The sequence below is a fragment of the Daphnia pulicaria genome, chromosome 5, assembly GCF_021234035.1.
Source record: "Daphnia pulicaria isolate SC F1-1A chromosome 5, SC_F0-13Bv2, whole genome shotgun sequence".
NCBI classification, from domain to species: domain Eukaryota; kingdom Metazoa; phylum Arthropoda; class Branchiopoda; order Diplostraca; family Daphniidae; genus Daphnia; species Daphnia pulicaria.
This window is the reverse complement of record NC_060917.1, coordinates 3,656,912-3,684,424: the sequence shown is the minus strand read 5'-3', so window position 1 is coordinate 3,684,424 and position 27,513 is coordinate 3,656,912. Positions and strand designations below refer to the sequence as shown.

The 27,513-nt window shown below is 42.3% G+C and overlaps 1 protein-coding gene across 1 annotated transcript; it reads right to left on the bottom strand.

Annotated features, from left to right (window-relative positions):
• Nucleotides 1–516: 516 nt before the first annotated feature.
• Nucleotides 517–25,732, bottom strand: LOC124340865 (muscle M-line assembly protein unc-89-like). The gene is made up of 15 exons (XM_046793608.1): nucleotides 24,881–25,732; nucleotides 23,372–23,504; nucleotides 23,058–23,266; nucleotides 18,839–18,949; nucleotides 18,470–18,679; nucleotides 14,664–14,815; nucleotides 12,941–13,085; nucleotides 11,940–12,070; nucleotides 11,522–11,690; nucleotides 10,943–11,019; nucleotides 10,576–10,792; nucleotides 7,412–7,846; nucleotides 3,336–3,578; nucleotides 2,905–3,179; nucleotides 517–939 (listed from the first exon to the last, which is right to left on the bottom strand). Exons 1-15 carry the CDS (start codon nucleotides 24,984–24,986, stop codon nucleotides 877–879), a joined length of 2,676 nt encoding a protein of 891 aa, XP_046649564.1. The 5' UTR covers nucleotides 24,987–25,732; the 3' UTR covers nucleotides 517–876.
• Nucleotides 25,733–27,513: the final 1,781 nt, after the last annotated feature.

Here is a 27,513-nt window from a genome sequence, read left to right as displayed (position 1 = left end):
CCAGTACCAAAAGAACAGCTCGGAATGCGACAGCTTCGTCTGCCCCACAGCCCACACAATAACGGGAAACATGAAACATCATTATTTATTAGTTAGTTAGATTCTTTTTCTGTGGCAATCAAATAAGAATGCGTCTCGAGACCGATCGTATCGTTGGTGTGAACAGAGGTTTATTACAGACAAACATGATACATCCGAAACCCAGGAAGGATATTGTTATTTACTTTATTCAAGAAGTAGGCTATATACTGATGGTTCTGTGTGTTCGGCATTGTCATCAATCTCGTAACCCAGCATCAGCAGACAAGACCTCCACTTTAAGATGAGACCCTATTCATCGCTGGATCCCGTGCTTTAGTAGCCCAGCTATTCAGCTGTTCACCAACGAGTTGTCTATGCACACGTCAAATCTCAAACGCTATTCAAATCCTTTCGTCATTGTGGGATGTATTTGTCAGCTCGATGTCAAACAGTCAGCCCATACCCAATTCATGCGATTAAACAGTGCGGACCACCAACGATTCAAACGTTTATTACACCTTCAATGGGGAATATATAAAGCATAGTATTGCGCAGAAAAAAAAGACAACACGAAGAATGAACTTTGCAAACAACTGACACATACATAGGAATTCTTGCCTTTATTTTTTTTTTCAGTTTTTCATATTATTCTTTTCGTCTTGCAGTTAATTTGTAGCCCGAATGTCGTCTTCTCACTGCCAGCCGCGTGCTTTCCATTAGCACATATTCACACACCTTGTAGATACGCGTGTGTAAAGAGCGTGAATACAGCCGTATATATCAGAAGAGCAGTTCAGAACCAATAAAAGAGCGATTCTTGTAACTTTGGAGTAGACAATTTGGCCATCTTTCCTGTTATCGGTAAACGTAGACGTTGGAGGTGTTGGACTGGTCACGCACATCGAACGCCTGCCTCACCTGCAATATCAACATGAAAGAACAATCAATATTGAAAAGGAAAAAAAGCGTTGGGTACTATATATATTGCGTTAACGTTCTTCTGCTGCTTAATATTGATTGAGCTTTGCGATATTAGTTGGAAGCCGCGCTGATTTCTCATTACACGTAGTTGGTCAAGCATTCAAGGCAACCGAAAACGACTGCTTCTGTTCCCTAGCTCGTTCCATTAAGACTCTGTGTGCATAGTGCGTTCTATAGATGGTCTATTGATTGATGCTGAAAGATGTGGTCATACTGTAAGTAAGATGTGGCGCTATTTATAGGGCAGCTTGCACATCTCGCCTGCTGGGTACACGCGCCGAGACTGGCGAATCCAGCCAGCTCCACTCGAGAACGACTTTGCTCTGTTCGACAACTATAACGAGTTCCTCTATTCGTCCAGTCTATATATATATATATATATGTGACCAAGTCGACGAGAGAATGCATCGCCTTCTTAAGTACAACATACAAGAAAGTTTCGACGGCTTCTACAATCCAACACCAGCCCCGGTGAACATAAAATATGGAGCAATCCCACGGCCTGCTGCGCTCTGCAGTCTGCAATAGCCCAGTGTTATATGCCGAGCGCGGGCGTGATGAAAGTTACCACGAGTCCCCATCCAGTTTTGCGAAGGAACCCCTTCGAAGAAGCTATCAAGAATTCTTCTAACGTAACGTGGATTCTCGCTTGGATTTCCGTTCGAACCCAAGACCATTGCTCATAATCCAACCTACTCACGAACAGAAGCACTATATGGCCCGCTTCTCACAACGACGGAGGGCCGCGATTCGAATTGCGATTAGGCTATCACGACTAGGAGTAACTATCCTTGTAAGATTCCGATGGATACTTAAATTGCCGAATTGGTCGACAATTTTTCGGCGAGCTTTTCGGCTATTGTTAATTTAATTTACTCTTACCGCGATACTTACGACGCAAAGTTTTTCTACTTTTGACTGTTGAATCAAATCGATCCTTAAAAATTGAGCTTTGAAAGAATCCAAATGTCAACATTTGGTTGTTAACGGTAAATCAAGTGACTTCTTAAAATATTGACGCATAATTTTCAATAGAAAATGAAATCATATTTGAAATTTCAGCCGAAGATTGAAAAGCACTGGATCTTCCCTAGATGCGAAAAAAAGGCCAGAGATTTACCAGAAGTTCGTGAATACATGATACACTCTAGTTCTTCTTCAAACCGAGAAACATTTCGTTTTTTTGTAAACCCTACATGACTTGGCCACTAAATAATTCTTCTGTCTCCCTGCTGTCGACTGCACCGTGACCCCGCCCCGCGCCAAGTTACCGTATCTTCATCCACAAACTTTCGTCTGAGATCTGGTACACAGAGGCAACCCCCACAAATCGAGGAACACAACTCAAAACTAACTAGAAAAAATGAAAAAAAAATTACTTTTGGCGTATAGGTCCTAATAAATGCATCGCTATTAAGTATTAATTTGGAACCTGTACTGAATACTAGCTTTGTATGACTTTTAGCGCAACGAATTCACTGGCGTTTTTTCTTTGTATCGGAGCAAATATGAATCAGGCCTACTCGGAAATGAAACCACGAAGCCTCAAATCAAACAAAGTGAAAGCTTAGTTTGATGGAGCCAGTCGAGTTTGTTGATTGAACACAAGTGGAAGTCAAACAAACGAATCTCCTCTCCAAAGTCAATTCCTTGGTTACATTGCTGCCGCGCCACCCCTACTATTTGAGGTGAACTTTTCGAACTGAAAGATTATATCAACAAGTTTTAAGATTATTGGATCTTAATCAGACGGAGGATCGAATTTATATAAGGCAAGGATACCACACCATCAACCAAAAATTCTACAAATATTTATGGATTTCACTAAACTAACTTAATTTTTAAATTCTAGTCGAAACGCAACACTTCAAAAATAAAATCGTAGATGGAAAACTTTCTGACCGTAAAATCTGCGGGGTGCTGTTGCTGGTGCAAACGCAGAGATCCTGGCTTGTGTGGGTTGCTGGTCATGTTGCTGGAAGAAGTCGCATTCGGATCTAAAATTCTGTCTCGATTCCGATCGTTCATCGCCGTCTGTTGAACCGCAAACGTCACGGCGGATTCTTCGTTAAATTTACAGGGTCCGTTAGCGTTGTTTGAAGTGCCAGCTGCGACGACAAGCGACGAATGTGACGACTCATTCGACATACCAGCGAGCTGGCATTCCAGGTCTATTCCTATACCCAAAAACAAAGATGGCAATTGTTCAGATAAAGTATTGTTTTCCGCGCCTTTGTTCTTGATGTTCGGCGACGGACAATTGAGGCCGACGAAAGATACAGTGCAGTGTGCAATTCTATACTTAAAAAAAAATAATAATAGGCATACTGTACCTCGCTTAGATTTAATTACATCCGGTTTGCCGTTGGCCGTTTTGGTGTAGTTGCTGACGTCGTCATTGGCATCGTCACCGTCGCACGTCTGGGCAGCAGATTGAGACGGCTGCTGTCGAAGATGCCTCCTTCGTTGTCGATGGTAAACGGCCAGGATAGCAGCTAGTCCGATAATGGCAATTAAAAGGGCGCCCGGGGCGGCCAGAACAACCACCATTGTCACCGACGATTCCGGCTCGTTAGCTGCATTCAGTATACGGTTCATTGTAAGAGCAGAGAACGGCAACGTACAGCCAAAGCAACAGTCGAACAAGAGAGACATGGGCAACCGGCCCCCGCAAAAAAAAGTTGGCAAGACAATATCAAATATTCCGCGTCACTGCAGCGCTTCCATCTTTCTTTTGACTATGCATATTATTCAGGCTTTCTGGCCAGCAAGAAGAACAATGCCTACTACATCCATTCACCCGCCTCTCTACTCTACATATTCCTCCTCCCTAGTTCCGTATGCTAAGCTTTCTTTCTTACATTTGCCATTTAATTTTAATACTTGCGGTACAATACGTTACGTATATATACCAGCCATTCGATTCCCAACCCCCGAGCTTTTGATATTCCGTTTTTTTTCCTACACGGTCCTTTGCAAAGAGGTTACAACTGCATATGAAAAGTAAAGAAAGCAATAAGAGTCCCGAAAAAATCTAGCGCGATATTATTGATACGAAAGCCCGTGCAACTGATATCGAATTCACAAGCGGCTCCAGTACCGAGTCAAGTCACGCAGACAGCAGACCCAATATCGACGACTGGTATTTGGGGAGCCCACGCAGCAGCAGCAGCAGCAGCGGCAGATCGCATTGTTTTCCTCGTTTTTAGATTTTGATTTGTGTGTGTGTGTGATTTTATTTATTTATCACTTTTTTCCTCAATTTTGTTTTTTCTACCCCTCTGTATTTTTGTTTTGTTTCACGTTCGACTTTTTCCCCCTCCTGATCTTTTGTTCTATTGTTGCACAATTATTTCGTCTAAAAAAGTAAAACGCTTTACCGAGCATTACGCAGCTGTTGGGAATATGAAAGGATTTTTTGACAGCCGCTTTTAATTTTGATTCCCTCCGAATTTCGACAGACGTTTCATTTATTACTTATTTACTTTGGGGTGTTCGTTGGCGTTATTGGGCGGCAAACACGAACCCTGACAGGACAGACACGAATCTTTTTTTTCTCTTTTCTTCTTCTTTGTCATAGTTTCCTCGAGCGCTGTCAATCGATATGACCAATCGGCGCCCATCCATTCTGTCAGCGAGCGTCTATAATAGTTGGCAAGTCATTATTCTCTCTGGTGTGATATTTACAATGAGCACGAGTCGAAGCGCCGAGTGACTAAAAACCGAGCGCAGAAGCGTTCGACTATATAGCGTATCTCACGCATGTATCTAATATTTAGGCAGGGTATATGGCTGATAATAAAGGGCCAAGGCGCACAGCTGGTTGCGACCCGTCTCGTATTTGTATAACGGAAATGCCAAAGTTTATAGGTGAAGAACGAGAGATGATTGAGCCAAGGAGTCCCCCCCCCTCCCACCCAACCCGCTCCCAGCGGGCTCTTCTCATTCGCCGCCGTTTAATTACTCCCATATAGTCGAGGTGTTGACATTTTACTACGGTTAATTTCGGTTACTTCTTTTTTTTCTCTCCTTTGAATTTGATATTTTGCTCGTGTTTGCCCCGTTTCTTTTTTCTTCTTTCCTTTAGACTTTTTTCACGCGCGTCCGCCAAAGCAGCTAGGCTAGCAAAGACCCCGGACGGAGCGAATTTCGGGTGGGAAACTCCCCTGCTGGTCCTCAAGAGCCCTCCCACGGAGAATTCTATGCGGCAATACACTGTGTGATATTAATGAGATGCGCCGTTTCATCTGTCGATGTCTCGACAACGACGACGCAGACGTCTCTCACTCCCTATCCCATAGTGTATTTTCTTCTTCTTCTTCTTTTTAGTCTTCTACTTTATTTCCTCCTCTTTCTCCGACCCAATTTTACCGCTCACGAAGCACGCATGATTACTATTCCAGTCTTATCTCATACTTTTTACTCGCCGTCCTTATGCATTCCCGTTCCTTCCGCTCTCCCCTCCACCCCTTGCAATTCTTCTTCCTTTTGAATTTTTCTTGTACACATGTTCAAAAAGGGTTGACGCAATCCGCAGAGGCATTGAGGCGCTGCCTTTAGCTTCCCAGGAAGAAAAAAAAAATAGGCAGGAAGAGTCGTCGTCGTCGTCGACAGAGTTGCAGCTATGCTACAACATTAGTCGCTGTAACCTATACTTTCTCTATTTTTTTCTTTCTGCAAAACCCAGGATGGAAGGAGGAATTGCGGAGTAGAGCGGCGGAGTTATTGGAATATGAGAGCACAAAAGACGGAGACTATGAAACGGGCGGATGAATATAGAGCGAATAGGTGCATCTATAAAAAGGAATATGCTTTGGCATCACAACGATTGAAATGGGAGGGAATAAGGAGGCCGGCGTGAGAGAGAGAGAGAGAGTTGGCAAGAAAGCGCAGTGGTAGTCAGAAAGACAGAGATGGCAAAGAGATATTGCGACAGTCGAATCCACCCCACCCCACCCCAGCTCACCCACCCCCGAAAAGAAGTTTGAATATTTCAACGTATTATATGCGCGCGGGGCATGTTGCATTTTTCATGTGCGCTTGCCGGGCTCCGAATGGGCGGCCTATACGCCGAAAGGGCCGAGAGAGGAGAGCCACAAGTCGCCAGATATTTATTCAAAGGGCGACGCTTTCCTTTCCAACTGATCCCTACATTCTAAGGGGATAAATATAGACGATGGATCGATTTCGGGTCATTTCGGTAATGTAATAGACGCTAAGGCCCCGTCACCAAAGTCTTGGCCCGCAGGTCATATACGCGTCGCCACTTGACGCGTTTTTTCCCCGCGTTTCAAACTGAGCGCCTTTGCTATTTTGAATCGACAGAAATTGGCGATTTGATTCGATTTGAATGCGGAGATGATATCAAATCTTTAGCTTGGGTCATTCTGCTAGAATTAGAAGAGGGCTGATGGAAACAAGAGATAAACCAAATAGCAATAGGATAACTGCGTGGAAAATGATTGGCAATCGGAAATGTGCACAAGCTAATGCTGAACGAAGGTCACGGAGGCCAACTGACGGTATCGGTTTTGCTTGGTTATTATTTGTCTGTCTGCGGAAATGTCAGTAAATTGTTTATAATTTCGACGAAATAAGCCCCGAACCGGAGCTCGGCGTAGGCTACCCCACTGCGCGTCTATACCGAAACCCACGATCGATCCGCCCTGTAATAGATCCACGCGAGGCGAGATCTATATTGGTAAAAGAAATATGTCAAAATAGCCTACGGTATTCAATTTGGTATTCCGTACTGGTATACTACAGCTCTGATGGTAAAGGAAAACCACCGCCCAAGCTGTTATTTTGTTCCCTTTCATTTCATTTTATTTTTTTATTCGCCCAGTATTCGACCCACGCACGCATCCGAGAATTCTATTTAAAGTAGTGTTTACTTGTAAATTCAGAGCAAAAAAAAAAAAAAAAAGAAACTCATATGATATTCTACATATCGAGAACCTCATCGTAAATATTGCCCGTCTTCATCTTTTTCACGGTACTCTTGTTCTACTTAGGATGGGGGGGAAAAATGCCCAACTGATTTTTTTTTTATCTTTCGCGATGGAGACCATATATACATACACGCGGCGTAGGATAACTTGCGTAGGGGTCAGGCTTTTAGAGGGGGGAAGCGATCGATAACAAGACATGGAAAAACAGTGGGAAGGCGGACGACGACGTCATCAGGTAAGTCGTAGATATTCCCTAGCTGGATGTATGCAGAACTCTCTACCGATCGCTGAAAAACTGACTATACGCCATGATAAAACTACATGATAAATGCAATAAAGATAGCAGTATGGGCCTATTTGTTCAACAACGACTACCCCCCCCCCCCCTTCGAGTTGATTGCGTCATCAGTTGCCTTACTCTACCCGTCATGGGAGAAATGGGCGTTTTCGTCACTCACCTGCCCGTGATCCAACCGCACGTTCAACAGCTCCTTCCAGGGTAACTGCTTCACTTCGTCCTTGTCTGTTGATTGTCATAACAATGGCGGCCACTCGGGTGCTGGGGTCTATGCCCGAGACGTTGAAATGCGGCGAGGCTTTGTTGCTCATGTTACGCAGGAGGACGCCCGAGTCGGCATTGTACAGTTGCAGCCAATAGACGTTGGACGAGCCGCTGACCAGGACGTCTTCGTCATATTCGTCGAGGCCGCCGTCCTCGTCCCGGCTGCTGCTTCCGTTGTCGCTTCCATCGCCGCTGCCATTATCAGCAACTTCGACGCCATCCACCTCCGTCTCTTTTGCGGCGACGCCCTTGGAAAGGTTACGGCATTTGACTTCCAGGACGCCCTTTGACAAGCTCTGCATGGCGCACTGGCTCGGTGTTGGCGGCAGCCCTTCATTCAAAACGAGATAGAAAAAGAAAAGAAAATCGAAGAAAATGAAATGACGCCCTTTGATGGATGGGACATTTGATAAGGGCAAAATGATAGAAAGAAAACGAGGTCGTTTTCCAAACATTTGTCCACGTCGTTGTCGACTGGATTACATGTGCAAGGGCTGAGACAAGCGCGCGCGCACACACACACACACACATGCTCTGGCTGCTGGACACAAAGGGGAAAAAGTGAAGTGGCAATATGGAGCTGCTACATAAACGGACGGACTGGAAATTTTCTTTTTTCCTTTTATTGTACTACCGCTGTTACCAAAACACAATCAGTCAAGACAGCTGCTGGACATTTGCCTTTTTTCTTCTTCTATACTCCTTTTTTGTTCACCCTTTCAAACAAAATTGACACATAAATCTAAATGCCGTTTTTCTTTTCTCTAGTTCACCTCAAGCAAACTATACGATTCTCGCATAACAGTTGCGAGAGAGAAAATCAGGGCTGGGGGTACCGACGTAAATAGTAATCTACTCTACAGCATCAATACACTACACACGCATAGAGTAGTACACAAAAACAGTGCACCCACACAGCAGGGACCAACATATCCCGATCTTTTCTCGGACCTCAATATATAAAGATGGAGAAGGCGGGCGAGAAAGAGGGAAACGAACGAGCTTTTGAGCTTGTGAATAAATGAGAAAGCGAGCGCAGACACAAACACACACACACACAAAAAAGAAAAGAAGACTTGAAATAAAAAAAGAAAAAGGGAAATGTAAAGGTTCGGCGATATATTGAACTTGGACCTCACGTCGTCCACTCACTCGGGACTGGAGGAAAAACAGCATATCATGCATGGGAATTTTCTTTTTCCTTTTTCGGGGGATTTTCGTTTCGGCTTCGACCATCCGAGCGATGCCTATCGCTCCTACACACATATATATTCGCAATGCCTGGCGCTTCTTTTTTCTTTTTTTTTAGGCCTCCCAAAAAGAACTTAAGACCGACATGGACAGAGCGACTCCAGTGTAGTAGACGGCCCTAGTTTTTTTTTCTCTTTTTTCTCTTTTTAATATGTAGATTTAAAGTATTTATTTTTAAAGAGATCCATAAATCTTGAATGTTGATGGCAACCCGTTTCCAAAAAAGCGCGAGCCGCATGTGTGCAAGAGCGCCCTTGCGCCTTGTGGGTGTGAAATAAAGTGGAGGGGCTGTGCAGACGGGAGTTTTTTATTCTTTTTTTTAAATGGACGCAAAGTCAGACAGAACCTAGATTTTGCGTACTTTAAATTTCAATATGAACGAGGGATCTTTCTTTTGGTGCTCTTGTTGTTCCTCTTCGTCTTTCAGAATTCTTGATTTTTCTTCCTCAATGTGCATGACAGGTATCCGCAGTGTTTTCTCTTTTTGTTTCTTATTGAACTAATTAAGTTCTTTTGTTATGCTTTTTGATTAGGACATCTTTCATTCGATTGAGTTGATTCGTTTGAGGTTTGGCTACTTTCTTTCGATGCGATCAAGCCGGCTTCTTATTGGGCGATAATTAATCAAATGTCCTTTACGTCGTCCATATCGAATCGATGACGTAATCACCATTTGAAGGTAACTGACCTGCAACTACTTTTTCGTCGCTTCACTGCTTTAAACAGAATAGACAAAAGAGTTTCGGTTCAACTTGGTGTCTAACGATGTCTCTCTGATTTCAAACACTTCCACACGCAAGCCAGAAAGTATTCCGGCAGGGCGAGTTGCAAATAGATCCTACGAGAAATGACAAGGAAACAGAAAGGAGCAGCCGACCCACCCGCTGGAACGTGTAACAAAAGTGAGAAGAAGAAGGCGGCCGATCAGTTGAGACATGCGGGACAAAAACCTGTTTTCCTTCCTGTTCTCTTTTCCTTCACTCTCTCTCTCTTTTCACTCGCCCGTCGCCCGGCAACAATAGCCAAGGACAGGGAGAAGGTGCCACGGGGAAGTAGGAATACAACTCTACAGGAAGAAGTTTCTCTGCTGTCTCTCTCCCCCCCCCCACTCCCTTCTTGTTGCGGATCGCGCAGGTATAAACCGAGTTTGTGTAGTCTCCTGATGGAATTATCGGGAGTTGGGGACGACTCCCCCAAGTCGTCGACACGCCGGGGCAATAGGCTAAGGGAACGCAGGGCGACAGGGTTATCCTGAAACTCTTATACGGACATTCGACCGGGGGGGGGGGGGAAAGGGAAAAAAAAACTGGGCACAAAAAGAAAACGGGGGAAAAAATAGAATAGATATATCTACTACATTAAGGACGGCCGTCGAGATGGGACAACGGGAGGAAAGGACTTTTGCAGGAGGGGCTATATAGAATCGATGATAAAACAAATTCAAAAAGAAGTGGGTGACAGACAGGAAGAAAGGGCGAAGAAGAGAAAAAAGAATAAAAGACCGAGGAAAGAGAATGCAAAGAGATAGGAGGGAAATATCGCTGGGCACAACCAATGATGGGAAGAATAGAAAAAAAAAAAGAAGCTCAGAACTTAAGTTGCCAATATCCAGGGGAAAACTATGACAGAACAGACAACGAATGAACGAAACAGTGAAGAGACCCCCAAAATGGCGCAAAAGAATTGGAACGAGGATTTTAAAGCCCCTCAAAAAAAGAATACTAAAGATTTGAAAAAGAATGATGTAATAGATGCTCGTGAAATAATTATGAAATTAATAGTTGCGTAAAATAGAGCGGTAGGACCTACCTTCTTTGATGATTTTGAACCTGCACGGCTCTTTCTGCTTGCCTATATCGTTCAAGGCCCAGCACTGCAGTTCGCCGAAATCGGCATCGCGGCGAGGCGTGTAAACCAGGACACTCGTCAGGCCGGAATCGGACGACATTTCACGTGGGAGTAGCGTCGTCTCGCGGCCATTCGAGAGCGTCCACGGGAAACTTAGCGTCTCCGGATCGGCTTCCACCTATTAAAAATTTTTAAACATTTTGTTGTTTTTATTTTTTGACATTTCTATTTATAAATGTCGAGGATTTTGATGTAAAATGTATTTAGCTGATTTAGTGTGCTGTTTGTGTGTGTGTATTTATATGGAAAGATAGTTTTGTTTTCTTACCTGACAGCGTAACTTGGCTGGTTGATCACGTGATACCACCACCGTCAAGGGTTTTGAACGGCGACAGACTGGAGCATCTGTCGTCAACCCATGCAATCCCAACAAGAAAAGTGCAAATAATTAATAAGTGCTGAAGCATTTTGATGGATGCGGGGAAGGGAGAGAACGATTTGGGAGAAATTTCCAGAAATCGCGTTAGGTAACCATTATTCTATGCGAGTAGGAAGGGAGATGACAGATGAGTTGTCTACTATACCAACCCATGGAGCACTCTATCATTTATACCCGAGCACTCTACTGTAGTTTGGTTTTGATTTGAGGAGTTATGCAACCCGTCGGAAATGATGCAAGGGAGGAAAAGCAGACAATGCTGAAGAGCAAAAGACCAAAACGTAATTACGAATGGTGAGGCAATGACACTTAATTAGGAATTGACACTTTACCAATATTATACTCTCAAGCATTAGTAACATCAAGTTGCCACCAGAATAGAGCAGCTTACCAAATCTTTTCGTTTCTTGACGCTAATATTACGTGACATTTTTCTTTAATTAAGGATATAATTTGAAAATATCTCACATTTGACGTGAAGATGAAGTGGAGCACTGGCGGACTCGCCCAACCGATTGGCAGCAATGCACGTGTAATTACCGGCCGTGTGTCGTTCAATTTGACGAATGACCAGCGTCTGATTGGCTAAGATGATATCCCTGTTCTCTCGGTTTCGGCTGTTGCCCAGAATTTTCCCCTAAAACGAAACAAATAGCCAAACATTGATTAAATCTGCATTGATTTTTTAAACCGCCCGTATAAAAGTTCACGGGCATAGTATAGATTGGGCTGCGTATATATTCTTTCACAACGATAAAAGGTTCTCTTTACGATTTAAATCTAGTGCACAAGTGCTCACCAGGAACACAGATGTGTGTGTGCTGTGATGAAAATGAAAAAGGATAAAGATAAAAGAATAGAGAGAGAGAGAGAAAGCCTTGCTTACATTATGCATCCAGGTCAAACGTTGAATCGGCGGATTGCTACGTGTCTGGCATTCGAGATAGACGTTGCTGCCTTCGCGGATTTCTTCGGCGGTGAAGCGCCGGCCGAGGACCAAGTTGGCTCGCGGTGGATCTGCATTTCCCATATTCACAAGATAGACCGTATATGAATACATATATACATATATATATACATTACATGTGTGTAAACAGTACAGTCATGTAAAAGCAAGTGTAAAACTGGCGAGGTTCATTCGAGAGCAGCGTAGCAATAGATTCGACGTGCTTCGAGCACATTTCCAACGAGAACAAAAGCGCCAGTTGAATAGCAACCACACACACAGGGACCTTTTTACTTTCTCCAGTTCCATCTACGACTCGTCTCGTCCAAATTCGGCTCTTAGATGTACATAAGAGATGACGAGTTAAGCAGCGAGCTCAAAACTCTCGCAAGTTGGGCGGGCATCTGCCTCACGTCACGCTGCAAGGTGCCCAAGGAAGCTGGCAACTGTATAGAATAGCTAGCGTACAACAAGCTCTAGTCGTCTCACAATCGACTACGGTGAGACTGGTCCTATTGTTCTCTCTTTTCAGTCTTGGCCATAGACGCAGAGGCTGATGACTGGCTGCTACACTGCGTATGTAGAAATACCGCGCGGCGAAAAGAAGGCCGCTGCACACACATCCGCGGGCTACTGATGCCACTATGTATTAATGGCCTATTCGGTTATTCAGGAACGAAGCGAAGCCGTCTGAGATGAGCGAGTTGATGGAATATCCAGCCGAAGAAGAGAAGTTGCCTAGATAGACTCTCCGCTCACGGTCGTTAATGAGAACCAACACTTCATCCTCAGTTCCTCGAACAAAAACGGATAGAGTAGATACAGTAAGCACAGCCAGAGTCTCGTGTGGACTCGCCAAATTGCCGTTCATATTTATATATTGTCCGTCTTATTGTCGCTGGCGTGGCCATTGAAAAGCGATGGCTCGTGAATATACTTACAGTAGACTTGCATCCGCCATTCGTCCTCGACGAAGCCGCCGGCCAGAAGTGGAGTTTGCGCTCGACAGGTCACAATGCGCCCGTCATCCTCGATCGCCGGGGTCAGGTTCACCTTGGAAATGGTGCCGTTCGCTTCACTCGACACCTACGTTTGCCAAGTGGCCATTTAATTGAGAATAATATCAGCGAGTGAACAATGCGAAAAAGGAACCTCCACGCAACAACAGCAACAGCAGCAACAACAAACGAAAAAGTTGTTTTATTCTATACAACAAAAGTACTTCCCTGTAAATAACATTTATATTTAGAAACCTAACATTGTATAGCCAGAAAAGCCAGCGGACGCATTCAGTCTAGTTACTAGGTTTTATCGCAATGGACAAGCAACAAAAACATATAAACACCAATAATACGAAAATGGCCAGGGAATAAGTCTTAAGCCCTTCTGTTCCACGTGCCGGCCCTCCTTTGGGTCTGTCTAGCCTCCCCGTTGGCATCGATTCTGACGTCACAATAGAAACCCATTACCATTGCGACAATATACACACACAAAAAAGAGCATTATATAGATTGAAGATAAGGGGAACCATCGGAAAAGAAGGTGAGAGAGAGTCGGAATCTTCTTTCAAACGAAATTGATCATTCGGAAGGAACGACGATGAAACGGGGGCTGCACAGAACCTCAAAGTGCGCAATCTATACGGGAAATTCTACTCCCCCCCATCTCCATATCTCTTTTCTCCTTTGGCTCTCGCAGACTCTCTACAGAACTCTTGAGTGTTTACTTACAAGGGCTACATCATCGCATTCCCAACAGCAGCACTATAGAAAAACCCTTATTTCGTTTGCCCGATTTTAACTCTGGACTTTTCCAGTCCAGTAGCTTTCAACACAACCGCGTGCACACACGATCCAGGCATCCACCGCTCTGCTCTTTTCTTCTGGTGATCCCGTTGCTCTACCCTCCTACCATTTTGCCTTCTCAGCTGATTTCTTTTTTTCTTTTCTTTTCTTATTTTAAATAAAAATATGCACATGGAAATTTTTGAACGTGGAGGAGTAGTGCACCCGCCACCCTGGGACTGTATGGAAAGGGAGGAGGATGCGATGCTGGAGTGATTTAAAATGGCGCCCGTCGTAACTCATTGCCTCACTCACTCACATCACCTGGTCGTGACACATTAATTGAAAATTCTTCCGTTAGCGAATCCCGCTTATTTTCCAGTCAAAACGAGGGAGGGAAATGTGAAATTCTTGATCATCCACTCGCCTGCTCGCCTCGGCTCTTCGCTTTTGCGGCGTGTTAATACTTAATAGGCTACAAAGGGACAAGGGGATCAACAGCCGAAGGCGGATGAAATTCGTTTTTTTCTTTTTTCACGTTTAACAGACTAAAAAAAAACCTTGTGCACGGCCCCCTTCTTCACCCACGATTTTCAATGCATGTTTGTGAGACTTGGTTCTCTTCAACGTCTCTTTAGAAAATCCAAGACGAAACTTTATGGAGCGAATCAACTACGTCGATGCAGCCCCCCAGAGCAGCCATCTTATAAAACTTATATTCAATCTCAACCCAAATTGAGGAGACGTTTCATTCGGCTCACAGCTTAAATTTATATATTACGATCTCCTCCATTCTAGGGAATGGTTTTGACAGGAACCACATCACACCCAGGAGATGTTTCCGATGGCTTATAATAAACATGCTAATGGAGTATCTTACCAATAGTTCGGTGCTCGTCAGCTGAATGTTGTTCATCCACCAGGTGACTACAGCCGGTGGATTGGCGCCCGTTGCCTTGCAGTGAAGTTGTTGAGTTTTGAGCGCTTCCAAATACTGGCCAGTCGAGACGATTTCCACTTTCTTCGGTTTCACTATCATTTCAATGACAAAGAATGAATATTTAATTGGCACAAAATTAACACTTAGAACAGCTTTCAACACGTGAATAATTATTGACATTTTGGCAATGGCTCTGCTCTTTTGTCTCGCCATCAAGACGTCAATTTCCTTGAACAAAGACGGTGATATCGTTATCGTGTTCACCTGACACACTGGACGCCACGTGAGAACGTGAAATCAAACACTCATTTCATGCAGCTGTTGTACTTCTGCAGAAACAATTGAGATACAATCTGACTCCATTCTCACGAAAAAAATAACTGTATCTTTATCTTTCTAACTTTTACTGGCTATTTATCTAGTGAAATCTACTGAACTGTCTCTGAAACATGCTGAAACTGAAATGAAAGTGCTCAATTTTTCCACCATGATTTGTGTTTGCCAAATTTATTTTTAATTATCCCGTAACAAGTATTTATTTTTCGATAAATTTGAAAAATATTTTAGAATTATTTTACTATTTTATTTGATAAAAATACTGGTAATAATAAAATTAGATTTAAATAAATAAAATAATTGTAATTATATTTTTTTGGGGTGGCAACGTTTACCGAGGATGTGTAAATGAAAAACTCGTTCAAATTCGAATATTGATGGAATATCCATCAAAGAGGAATAAAAAAATCCCCTGAAAACTGAGATTATACACATAGAGTATCCGAAGAATGTGCATTATCATTCTGTTTATCGCGTTCGACGCGACAAAGTCCTGCAGAACAACAGGTTTCATCATACAGATGTAACAGAAAGGTTTTTATAGCTTCGCCTGATGGTGTTGACAGGCCCATTTTCGGGATGAAATAAGATTTTTCTCTATTATATATTTTTTGTCTTTTTCTCTTCAACGTCTCGGCATTCCAGCTGACTCCTCGTCTCTCAGCATTTCCTATAAGAAAAAGTGTCAGGCAGGGGGGGGGGGGCGGGAATTGACCAGCCAAGGCATATTATATAGCCTCTTTAATTTGATTTGTGAAACAACACATCACAGCAGCTCCCTTTGAAAGGTTAATGACTAGAAGGGTGCTGTTGAAAAACGACAGAAGTTCTTCTCCAACCTCTCCAGCACTCGTGAGCCAAAGAGCTCTCGACCCGCTCTTTGGGCCGGGTCTTTTTCTTTTCAGGCTTTTGGCCTATCCTTCAATCCAGCGGCCTGTCGCTGCAAGAAGAAGCTAGATCGTATAATACTTTCGCTAGAAATGAAAAGTAGTCTCTCTATACACACGCACAAGCCAACCAAACGGCTGCTGCTGCTACTGCTATATTCTATGAGAGCTGCACATTTCTTCTGGGCTAGAGCTCAAGTTTTTCCTCTTCTTGTAAGGGAATGGAGTCAGTGCCGAAGCCTTAGAAGAGCCCTACAGACTACAACAGCCCAGCAGCATGCACTGTCAATTTTGATATCCTTCCATTCGGATTCGGGACACAAGTCTTGACTACCCTCATCCCATCATTCTAATAGATTTACAAACACAACACAACACACACACATATGTGTGTGTATATATGCGCAGTATAGTATATGCATATATCCATGTGCTATAGATACCGGCTCCCGGGAGGCGGTTTGAGAGATTCTCGCAAAGTCCCATTTGCAGACGTATGTATGCAACACACTGCAAGGGGAAAAAAGAGGTCTAAATAGATCATTTCCCCAAGCGCATCACAAGATTTCTCCTCTAGTGCTGCAGACTCCCAACTTTTTGAGTTTCTATGATAATGAAAAAGTTGGTGGTCGGGATGCCGTGTTATTGAAAGATGAACGGAAGTTCTATTTGATGTGCGCAGCCCGATGGTGATCAAAGTAAAAGTCTGCGCTCGACTACTACCCAACTGCTTGGGTTCTTTGTAACTTTTGGTTTGGCCAGTGTATATCGCATCTATATATATATAGATGTGCCATTCTTTCATGTTTCTTTTTGGGTGCTGAAAGAAGAAGAAGAAGAAGAAAGAGAGTGCCATCAAACTTGATGAAGGCGTCAAGTGTGTGGAATGAATTAACATCGATTTTGTTCTTCTTATTGTGGACGAATAAATGTGTTGTGTAGACAAGGAGTCGTTGGCTGGATGAATAGGCGACTACACAGTTTGAGTTATCCAAAGTCCCTAATAATGACACTACTAGTTCGACGTGGTTCAATTCGCACAGACGTACGAATTAGGACGAGGAAACAAAGGCGACCATTGATCAACAGACTGTAGAGTAGTATGTGACCTGCCATTGTGTGTCTACACCGGGCCACTATTTACTATTTACACTCGCACTTGGCCATATAACAGAAAAGGGAGAAAAGGAAAAAGAAAAGAAATTTTTATCTTTCTTTTTGTTTTGTTTCCCACGACGATGAAAAATGCCTTCTACTGCTAGTACGTGCTATGATGTCAACCCCAACTATATAGTCTATAGCCCCATACTTGTGCAGGCCATGCGGTGCACTCAGTTATTTAATGACAAGAGCCTCTCTTATTGGTGGGCAATAGTTCGTATATATATATATGGCGAGCGACGAAAGAAATAGCCGTATTATACGAGTTTGAGAAAGCCAAGGGGTTATTTTTTCGAGGTTTTCCGAGGTTCTAAAACAGCCGGTGATGACGGGCTAACGCCGTCGTTTGTTGATCTTATAACGACACCAGTGGCTCAGTGACGGGATCAGGCGCCGATCGTTAACAAACCCAACCCGGATCGGCAATTACGGGACCGTTAGAACTAACTCGCGGCCTCCAACGCGTGGAGGTCAATCCTCTTTTACGTGGTCCATGTTTCCTTTTAATCGCTTTCTGCCAGATCATGTTCAGAGGAAGTATATAGTTCACGTCGTTTCTGCTCTACGCTCCAGCTGGATCATATCAGTTTTTCTCTCTTCCAAAAGTTCTATAAGGGGGAGCCTATAAGATACTACATGATGCTACAATCGTCTACAGCTCATTGGAGACTACTACTAATGTTCGGGAATTATCAGTCGTCGGAAAACGAAACATCAAATTACGCATGTCGCCAAACTTTGAACATGTACGACAAAGTTTGCACTAATAGGCTTCTGTCGATTGCCGTCTGCACATGGCAGCTTTTTTTCCCTCCCCATATGCTGCTGCTGTAGTGAAACTAAAGAAGATGAAGTCAAAAGTGATCTTGAACTTTGAAAAAGTTGACATAACACGGTCCTTGCTTTCATATACATTCGGCAAGCTATATTATTGATTCTTCTTTCTTTCATCACTTTTCTTTTTCGTTTTTTTTCTTCTGTACTTTTTACTATCCTTCGCGCATGAGCACACTGTTTATAAAGACACTCGACGTTTGAATGTTGACCAACGATCCCGATGCACTTTGGCAGATTTAAAATTTATAAAAATGGAACCGTAACTTATCAATTTCGGTACAATTTCTAATCGATTCGATTCTAAAATCAATATTTATGCAGCTGAACTAAGTTATTTAGTATTGCGAATGCGCATAGCTATTAGTTATTCATTGGCAAACTGCAGATTCTAAATATCAGACTTCGACGAGCAGATCAACTGTATCGTGCGGTGTACAGTGTAAGCCGCCGGTCTAATCGGTTTAATTGATAGTATCGCAGTTAACAACTACTGCATAAAGATTAGTTCAGCGGATGTTGACTTACTTCGTAAATTAAGTGTGATGTTCCGCAAGACTGGCGGCACTGGTGGCGTCACATCAAGCTCAAGTTGGCATGAGTAAGTGGCACGATGATCATCCCTCGACAGGCTTCGTAACTGTAGGTGGTAGAAGTAGTCGTGATGCATACGGTGTTCCACCCTCGACTCGACCATTTTGCCGTTTCGGAACCATCCCACGATCAGGTTGGGGGCTCCTGTCAGATCAGATTATTATCAATTTTATTTCAATGGGCTGAATGCCCTCTGATGAACGGGAATGAAAAGAAATCGTGTAAATAGGCAGGTAACACAGCACTTGTGCAAGTGTTGATCGTCATGACTGCCAATGTCAATTGTTGTTATGAGAAACGTACCGCCGGTAACCTCGCAGATGAGAGCCAAATCGGTTCCTTCGTCGTACATGCCGGATACAGGTCCATATTGGCGGGCGCTGTTGGCATAGATCACCGGTGCTCTTGGTAATTCTAGGTACGGGGGAGTGAAAATCCAAAATTACAATTAGCATTCAAGCAGGATTAATTAGTCCCTCAGACTCTCCAGCTCCCCTGGGCTCCTTCAGTTGGGCTCCTTCAGTTCCCACTTAATACGGTCATGGCAGTGGCTCTCGAAACCGATCGATAAAAAGCCTTAAACATAGATCTTGCAAAGTCCAGGCCGTAGGCCTATGCTTGTGCTTGTGCGCCGGAGAAAATGGGAGAGAACCCGGAGAAAACCGACCCCACTCTGACAGTGTACAGCCGTGTAGAATTGTATGCTGCCCCACCATAGCCCCGTCGTTGATCATCATCACCGTTGTTGCCTTTAAGGACCCGCCTCACGTAAGCCGCAAAGATAATAAAGCTTCGTATTCAGCATCGATCGCTCTGCTGTCGTGGTTTTGTACTTGTGAGGTCTGATCTATTCTTTTTGATTTTCTTTTCTATCCCATCTAGCATAGTTACTCTACTGCCACTGCCTTTCGAGCTCTGAATCTCTGATTCTTTCTTGTCAAAGACCAAAGCAAGATTACTACTCCCTTTTTTTCCCTTTGATTCTTCTTCCTCGTTTGTCTTTCTTTCTTGCGAGCCTCGAACATAACACAAGAAACAAGAGAAAGAAAAGAGAGGCGGTTTTTTTAGGATGCAATTGGTTTGAGGCAACACGTGCGCTTTGAGACTATAGACAACGTACTTGCACAACCGGCATGATAAGGAAGGAAAAAAAAGGGAGACCTTTTGAACAGAAGAAATCAGATTGATTAACAGTACGAATGTTTGTTTTCGCTCTTGTTTGCTTCTGGGTTTTTTGGATTCACCAATTTGAAGTCTTGCCGGTTATTAAACATCAGTCCGCCTTTGAAGTTTGATTCCCCTTCTTCCTTTATATGCATATTTCTACGTAAATGTATGTTTATGCAGTGAATGTCTAGCTACCTTGTCGGTTCTGGTTCAACGAATCTACCGCGATTTTCATCCAATTTCTTTCTAACCATTTTTCAAGGAATATATATGCGTTTTAAACATTTTTATAACGCTTCACATACTATAAGACGTCAACCAGAATCTAATACTGACTTACGAGAATGGATCTAGTTTAATCAAGCAAAGGCCGCGATATTCAATTCTTTGAAGCTATTCGGATTGTTTCTTTTCTTTTTTGCTCAATAGGCAGCCAAGAGGCAGGCAGGCAGCGCTATTGATCAGTTTGTTGTATATATCGTATCTATATTCGGCAGGTTTCTTGTTTAAAACTGCGGGTTACTATAATGAGATAGGCTTTAAAGTTGACTTATATATAGCCCTTTTGTAGTACAAGACTTTAATTAGGTAAGCGGGAACAACTTGCTGGGTATAGGGAAGCAATCAAGGACCGGATCCGCGCAATAGGACTGAGCACCTACTTAAGCATGCACGCCACCACCACGATGACTTTGATAAGGCAGGACTGGGACCTTCATTGGAATGAAACGACAAGGAAAGGGAATAAGACAGAAAACCAGTGCTGGGGAAGAAGCACGAATAAAGCGGTAGAAAGAAGGTATAGAGAGATCGAGGAGGGAACTATATAGATTGAAGCGCAGAACTTGGACACTGAAGACAGTTGGCCATTTCAAATGAAATGACATAGATCACTTAGTTGCCCTCAACTGTTTTCAACAAACTTTTCCAGATTTGTTAACTTAGGAGTAACAGTAGGCATATTCATGGAAGTAGGCAATCAAGGAGAAGAATGTGGCCAATTACGAATAGAATCTCATTAGTTTACCATGTTTCTAATATCAACATGGGATTGTTTTCCACGGTAACTTGTAGGAACAACACTGGTGTGATTTCATGACAAACCTGTAATGTTTGTTTCACAACTTGGATTATTTAACTATTTAGAATTTTAAAAATATTTTTAAGTTTAATATTTTAAAGTAAAGAGCAAATAGGAAGTATAATGTTCACCAAGATCAAGATGTTTTCACACATCAACACCATAGTTTCCAGATTGACATTTTGATCATCTTGAGTAATACCTTAAAATACAATATAATTTAAAATTGAATTTTACCTTAAGCTGAATTTCGAATGTCATCATTCTGTTATGTTTCTCATCTTAAACTTCGTCTCATTTTTTAAACAAAACAAAAAGCAGAAAGCAGACGACACTTTTTCTTCTACTGACTGTCAATTTCGACTCCTCCCCTAAATCCAATCCGCGAAAAACGATAAAAGCGGTTTTCTCGGCCGACTCGACAGTCGACATCCGTTGAACGGACTGGGATTATTTTAGTATTAATTAGTTCGTCACATCAAGTTACACTAGCCCCCCCCCCCTACCACAGACAAGATAAAAGTTTACAAAAAAAGTACTGCTGCATGTATGACAAGTTAATATATTCATGACGCTACGTATGCGATATCTTTGCAGCAGATAGCAATGCCAATGCCGTCTCCTCATATATGTGCTGCCATCGTAGTCAAACTTGAATGGCGATACGGAGAACTACGAATAAATATGATCACCTAAATATGCGTCACGGAACACGCAGTGTCAACTGACAACTGGGTATCACTTTTTCTTTTTTTTTTTTTTTTTTTTTTTACTTTAAAAAAGAGACAACTGCTTTTGTTTTGTTTTTAAAGAAAAAAACGTACGTGAGTATTAATAAAGAATAAACAGAAAAAAAATACGACTACACTTGTTTCATATTTTATCTTCTGTTGGTTCTTGAAGAGTAAAATACTTAATGTGCTATGAGTTGCTCCAATTCCGCCTTTCTTCTTTGGTTGGCCTTGTGTTATTTAATGTATTACGCTGAAGCTCTGACTGAAGCTTTGATATTTAGATAATAAGCTGTAGGCCATTATATGCACGTTCCCTATTTCTTAGTCACTTAAGTCATCGTATGTTTGTGAATATAGAATAAAGATATACCTAAGCCAAATTTGGGAACGTAGGGTTTATCCAAGGTTTATCTTGTAAAAAGCTACAGATAAAGAAAATTTTTAAGAATAATTCCCAGTCCTTGATTTTAGAACGGAGGGAACGAGTCATTAAATGTTGGTAGAAAACAAAATTGTTCAGAATTGTTGAAAGATTCCCCAAACCTTAATCCGGCCATTTTAAGATTGGAATTACAGAAGAATTTTTTTTTAAATGCCAAGATCTTTCAAAAGTACACGACCAGCAGATAGATAGACATTAGACAACCACGGAGAACGTACTGCGTTCATTGCATAGCGCAGTCCATACACAAAAATAAGAAAAGGGAACCATTCTTTTACTAAGTTCTCTTTTTCTCCGGCGTAAAGTTGAGTCAACAAACCCATCAGCAGGCTCATTGTCCGGCTTGCCAACCAAGCTATATACGCACCAGCACAAATAGAAATAAAGTACGAAGTTTCTCCCTAATTGATAATGTTTTTCCATCCACACTTTATATTTATTTATTTTTTTTTTCTTCTTTTGTCTCCCTTTCTAAGCGACGATCTTTTAGGAGCGTTGAATAAAGCATATTCATTCGTTTCTCATTCCATCGGAGCCGAGAAGACATGGGGAAGGGCCTCCTGGGAAGCGGCACCAAGACGGAATTGGATTCAAGAAGAGGAATGGTGGCGTTTATAAGGCAAGATATAGTTGAAGAGTTATAAATGAATAACGAATTCCCCGTTTATAATTAGATTGGTTCGTGTACGTTAGCCTCAAGCGTTTACGTGTTGTGAAAGTGTTCGTCTATGCATTGGCATTTCAAAACTTTTCGCTTCAGTGTAGTTATAGACTTGAAAAAACTAAATACGACGACGCGCTTGTTGAACTGTATCACGATTCACACTGGCACGATTCAGTGTGACTGATGTGTGTTCTGTATGAACCCTATAGACGGACAATTTAGGCCTGCAGCATCCAATCGACAGAAAACGAAACCGATTTCGAGGTAATATAGATCGCACTTGCTTTTCTATCGAATGTTGTCGTCTGACTGTTACTTGAACTGGAACGGATTATGTACGGCTGTGTTCCCGATTATACTATGGTACGGTATGCTACCCAATAACCGTATACAGACGTATGCGAAGACAAAGTTAGATAATTATCGAGACTTACGAACAACATTCAGTTGATATCGAACGTGACGAGTTGGAGTGTGACGAAAGTCGACACGGCACCTGTAGATTCCGTCGTCATCTTCACTAACGTTGGATAACATGAATGCAGCGGAAGATGCTGCTGACGTATCGAACTGAGCCCTTGACGCTAACCGCTCGTTCTTCCAGTGCTTGGCTTGCTCGAGTGGTCGCGCTCGCAAGTCCACGCTAAAATTATGAAAAGGCAATAATTATTCAAACGGAACAACATTATCGGCATTCATCCACTCGACAATTTCGCTATTCATAGTTGACACTGAATCATTTTCTAACCTGTAAATGGGTTGCTTTTCCGATTCGATGTACCACAAAACGAGGTATGCGCTATCGTCTGGCCGGCTGGATTGCAGGTCGCATTCCATTTTCGCCGTGTATCCAGCAACGGTGTTGATTGTGATGACAGGAACTGTACAAAGTAAAAGAAAAAAGAAAAGAAATGAAAAGATCTGACACATCCAATAGTACGCTTATACATTTTCATTCATTCCATTGAATGCTGCATTTCAATAATGTTATTCACGTACAGTCGTATCGTTGAATAATATGAAACATTCTTGTGTCTCAAATTGATTAAAACATTTTTAATGAGGGAGAAAGGTTGGCCAAGTGTTTAAGTAATTACGTACGGATGTAATTAAGGCAGGGGAGGGTCAAACTTACAAGACGGGCTGTTGCAACGGGAAAGGAGTAACAACACGTTGGGTAATTTGGGAACAGTCATTGAAAAAGTACGTGGACTTATTTTCGTTAAAATAAAGCATATTTCTTGCGTTGAATAATTATTAGAACGGACTCATTTAACTTGGATCTTAATTTCAGGTGACTTGAATTATTATTTCCTGTACGCAAAAGCCGATTATTGTTTTTCTTTGATGTGCACGACAGACACACACACACACGCGGTGATGTACCATATATAGGTCCCACCCATTCGTGTGCTTTTCAATGTCTCCTTGTTACACGAAAGGTGGGGGAGGTTTTACAGGATGAAGGTGTCACGAACATTGGTTCATGTATGTAATGGAATATACACAAAGATCTATCAACGTTCCGAGTGCTAAGCCCTTCATTTCAGGAATGGGTGGAACTATAGTCTGACAAGAGATAAGATATCGCACGAATCAGGATGTCAGTTGTGTCACAGTCGTGTCTGTCGGGAAAGGGAAAAAAAAGTCGCCTTTGTTTCCCACATGACGGCAGCCTACGTGGAGTAAATCCTCTCTTGGACACGACTTCTTTTCCTCATACTACTCACTCACAGCACAATAAGATATAATCCTTTTGTTGTAAAACAAACAAAAAAACCTGCACGACGAATCCACTTCTCACCTAGAGTTATGGCTTCTGATTGACTCTTGTCGAGCCGCTCTTACGTTATTGTTCGCCATTACTTATGATTATGCGTCGTTATTCCACGTTAGGGTAACTTAGTGTCGGCCGTGATCTCGGCAGGACGTGGTCCATTGAAATTAATAAAGCTCGGAAATCACAAATCTCTATTTGATAAGCCAACAGTTATTATAGCGCAATAGCTAGAGCTAGCCAATAAATTCTCCGTGTTTGGCTACGCTGCCGACAATTCAAGGTCAACCCCAAAAATTCGCCATCATACGAAAATGATCGGCTATTAATTTAGCACACAAAATTGAACGGGATCATCTGAAGGCTTTGGAATGACGCAACAGCTTTAATAGCGCAATTAGAGTTATAAATAGTTTGAATAGGCTCATCTTAATCGTCAGTTCAATTCTCAGTGGAAAAGGAGAACTTTGCTTAACTTACTTGGTGTGTCGATGTCGACCGGTTTCGTAGACTGAGCGACCATGAAGGTTAAGAAGAACGTGAACAGGGAAGAACACTCGATTGCTTTCCTTTGATTTCGTGGCATGGTCGTAACGGTTGAAGTTTTTCTAGTAGCAGTAAGTCAACTTCCGTTGATGTCATTCATTTCGCCATTGAGATGTGAAAACAATTCTTTGGCGAAATTGAGAATGAATTTAAAACTCAATTTCTCGGATCGCCGTTTTTAGTTGAACAGTCGGTGAAACTTTTCTTCAGTTGATCATTCAAGAAAATGGTGTGGAAGAGTAAAAAAGACCCTAAGCGCAAATATTCGGGATAAAAACGACGATAAATTCAAATGAGATGAACGGTGAAAACAAAAAAGATGGGTAGTGAAAAAAGCGCTACGGGGGTGCGGGATTAATACTCCCGTTTAGTATTTGTTTTTTCTAAAAAAAAACAAAAAGCTTTGAAGTGCAACCTAGTCTCCGATTAATCTAATTTTTACTTTGGACGATATGGTAATATTGTAAACTGGATAGCCCCCACTTTTTTGCACCGAAACAATTCCGTTCAAGACCTTCTTCGTGAATGTTGTCTCCTACCGCCCTCTCTGTTAAGACCCGGCAAACAGTTAAGGGGCAAGAGAAAAAGAGTCAGCAATAGTTGATGGAAGAAAACAGTGTTACGCAAAGCCAACAGTTGATCGACAGAACGGCGAAGGGGACGGCTCTTGAACATGTATACGAGAGTGTCGCTCACGAGAATTTATAAACCACTGTCCATACGAAAAATGCTTCACTTTGAGACTCTGAGGCGGGTCCAGGAGACTGGAGGTGCTACCTGGTCCTCGTCAGGTCGACGTCTGAGTCTCCCCCAAGTCGAGTGCGGGGAATTTCAAGCGCCCGAGCAGTGGTGCGGCCGCGCAGAGAGTTGCGCTAGATTCAAACTTAACGCCTGAAAGCCCAAATGTGGGGAGACGTAACACGAAATGGAACACGCTCAAGGAATTAGCATAACTTCTGGTCGCAGTTGATGCTACTTTATTTGAACAGGGTCTCGAAACCTTTTGTCTGCTGCGCGACAAATTGACGAGAATATATATCTACTGATGTTGTTTGTTCTTGTGTCATTCTTCCGATGGAAAAAATAACAATTCTGCCTACGCTGGGTTACTGGGGGCATGCAATATTTCTAAAAGTAATGTGTTGGACATTTTTTAATCATGAATTTTAGGTTGTAAGGATCTATGTACGCGGTCGCTGGGTGGTATTCTGACCCTCCCCCGCCCCCGCCGTCACTCCAACTTTTGACGTTGGCGTTGCTATTGTAAATAATGAAGGTATTTTGAAATTGATGTCAAGCGGGTTTCTCTCCGCTACAACGGGAATCATGAATCCATTAAAATTATTAAACAAATTTTACCTAGGAAATTGTTTTAAAACTTTAACGAGAGTACCGAAAATCTCTGCATCTAACTTTTTCATCGTTCATTTTTTAAAATTCCGTCTTGCTCTAAACAACTAACGAGGAATACGGGGGTTAAGATTTTTATTTTAAAAATGAGATTAAATGTTTGATGACAACGTTGAACTTAATTAGACTAGTTACACGTCTACAATGAGAATAACATTTGGACTTTTGCCCTTCAATTAATTATGTTTTCTTGCTTATTATAATCAATATTTTTAGAAATCTAGCTTTTACATGAGAAGAAAAGGTTTCTCGACAGTTTATTTTTGGGGCAGTTGCCTTTTTGGTCACACAAACGACGATTTACGCCTTTCATCATCAAAGACGACCCTATACGAAAGAGGATGGGGGAAAAAAAGAAGAGAAAGAGTCAGAGTAATGGCCTGGTCCTTATTTGCACTCCGTGCGTCTTCTGTATATCATATCGCTTGACCACTAAAGAGAGACCTAAGCAAAGCAAAGCAAAGCACGCTCGGTATAAATCAGAATCCCCACATAGTTGGTATATACAGTACTTCTTTTGAGGAAAAAAGTCTCAGTGCTGTGTATCACGATTGGCATTTTAGGAACATCTGTAAAGATGAAAGCTGCACCGTATATTCAAGAAGCGTTCTCGGAAGATTGGTGTACTCGACAGTCCACACTTGCTCGACTTATAGAGCTATTTATATTGTCGATCGACCAAGTACTGTTGATTTCAAAGTAAGAAGTCTAGCCCCCCCAAAAAAATGTCCAAAATCTAGCAACTTCCATTTCTTTTTCTTACAAAAGACCAGCAGATCGATTTCGATTCAAGATTGACTTTTTAGCTTTCTAAAAAAAAGAAAATCTACGTTTGCTGAGCGCCCAACATTTATATTCCAAGTTATATTCTTATATGTATTTTCTTCTTCTTTATTTTTTTTCTTTTTCATGTTGGTGGCTGACTTGTTTATTTTGCAGCTTGTTGACAGGCACCGGGCGCGCGTTGGCTCGGTATAAAAAGAGAAAAAGTCATATCTCCACTCGACACACACAGCACGTACTATTCAACACTGGGATAGTGAATAGTCGCGTCTTCCTCCCTTTTAGATATCACTTCCCCCGCATTGACCGCATACAAGAAATTTGTTGTCACCCGACGACGACGACGACGACGATATATATTACGTATACACCCT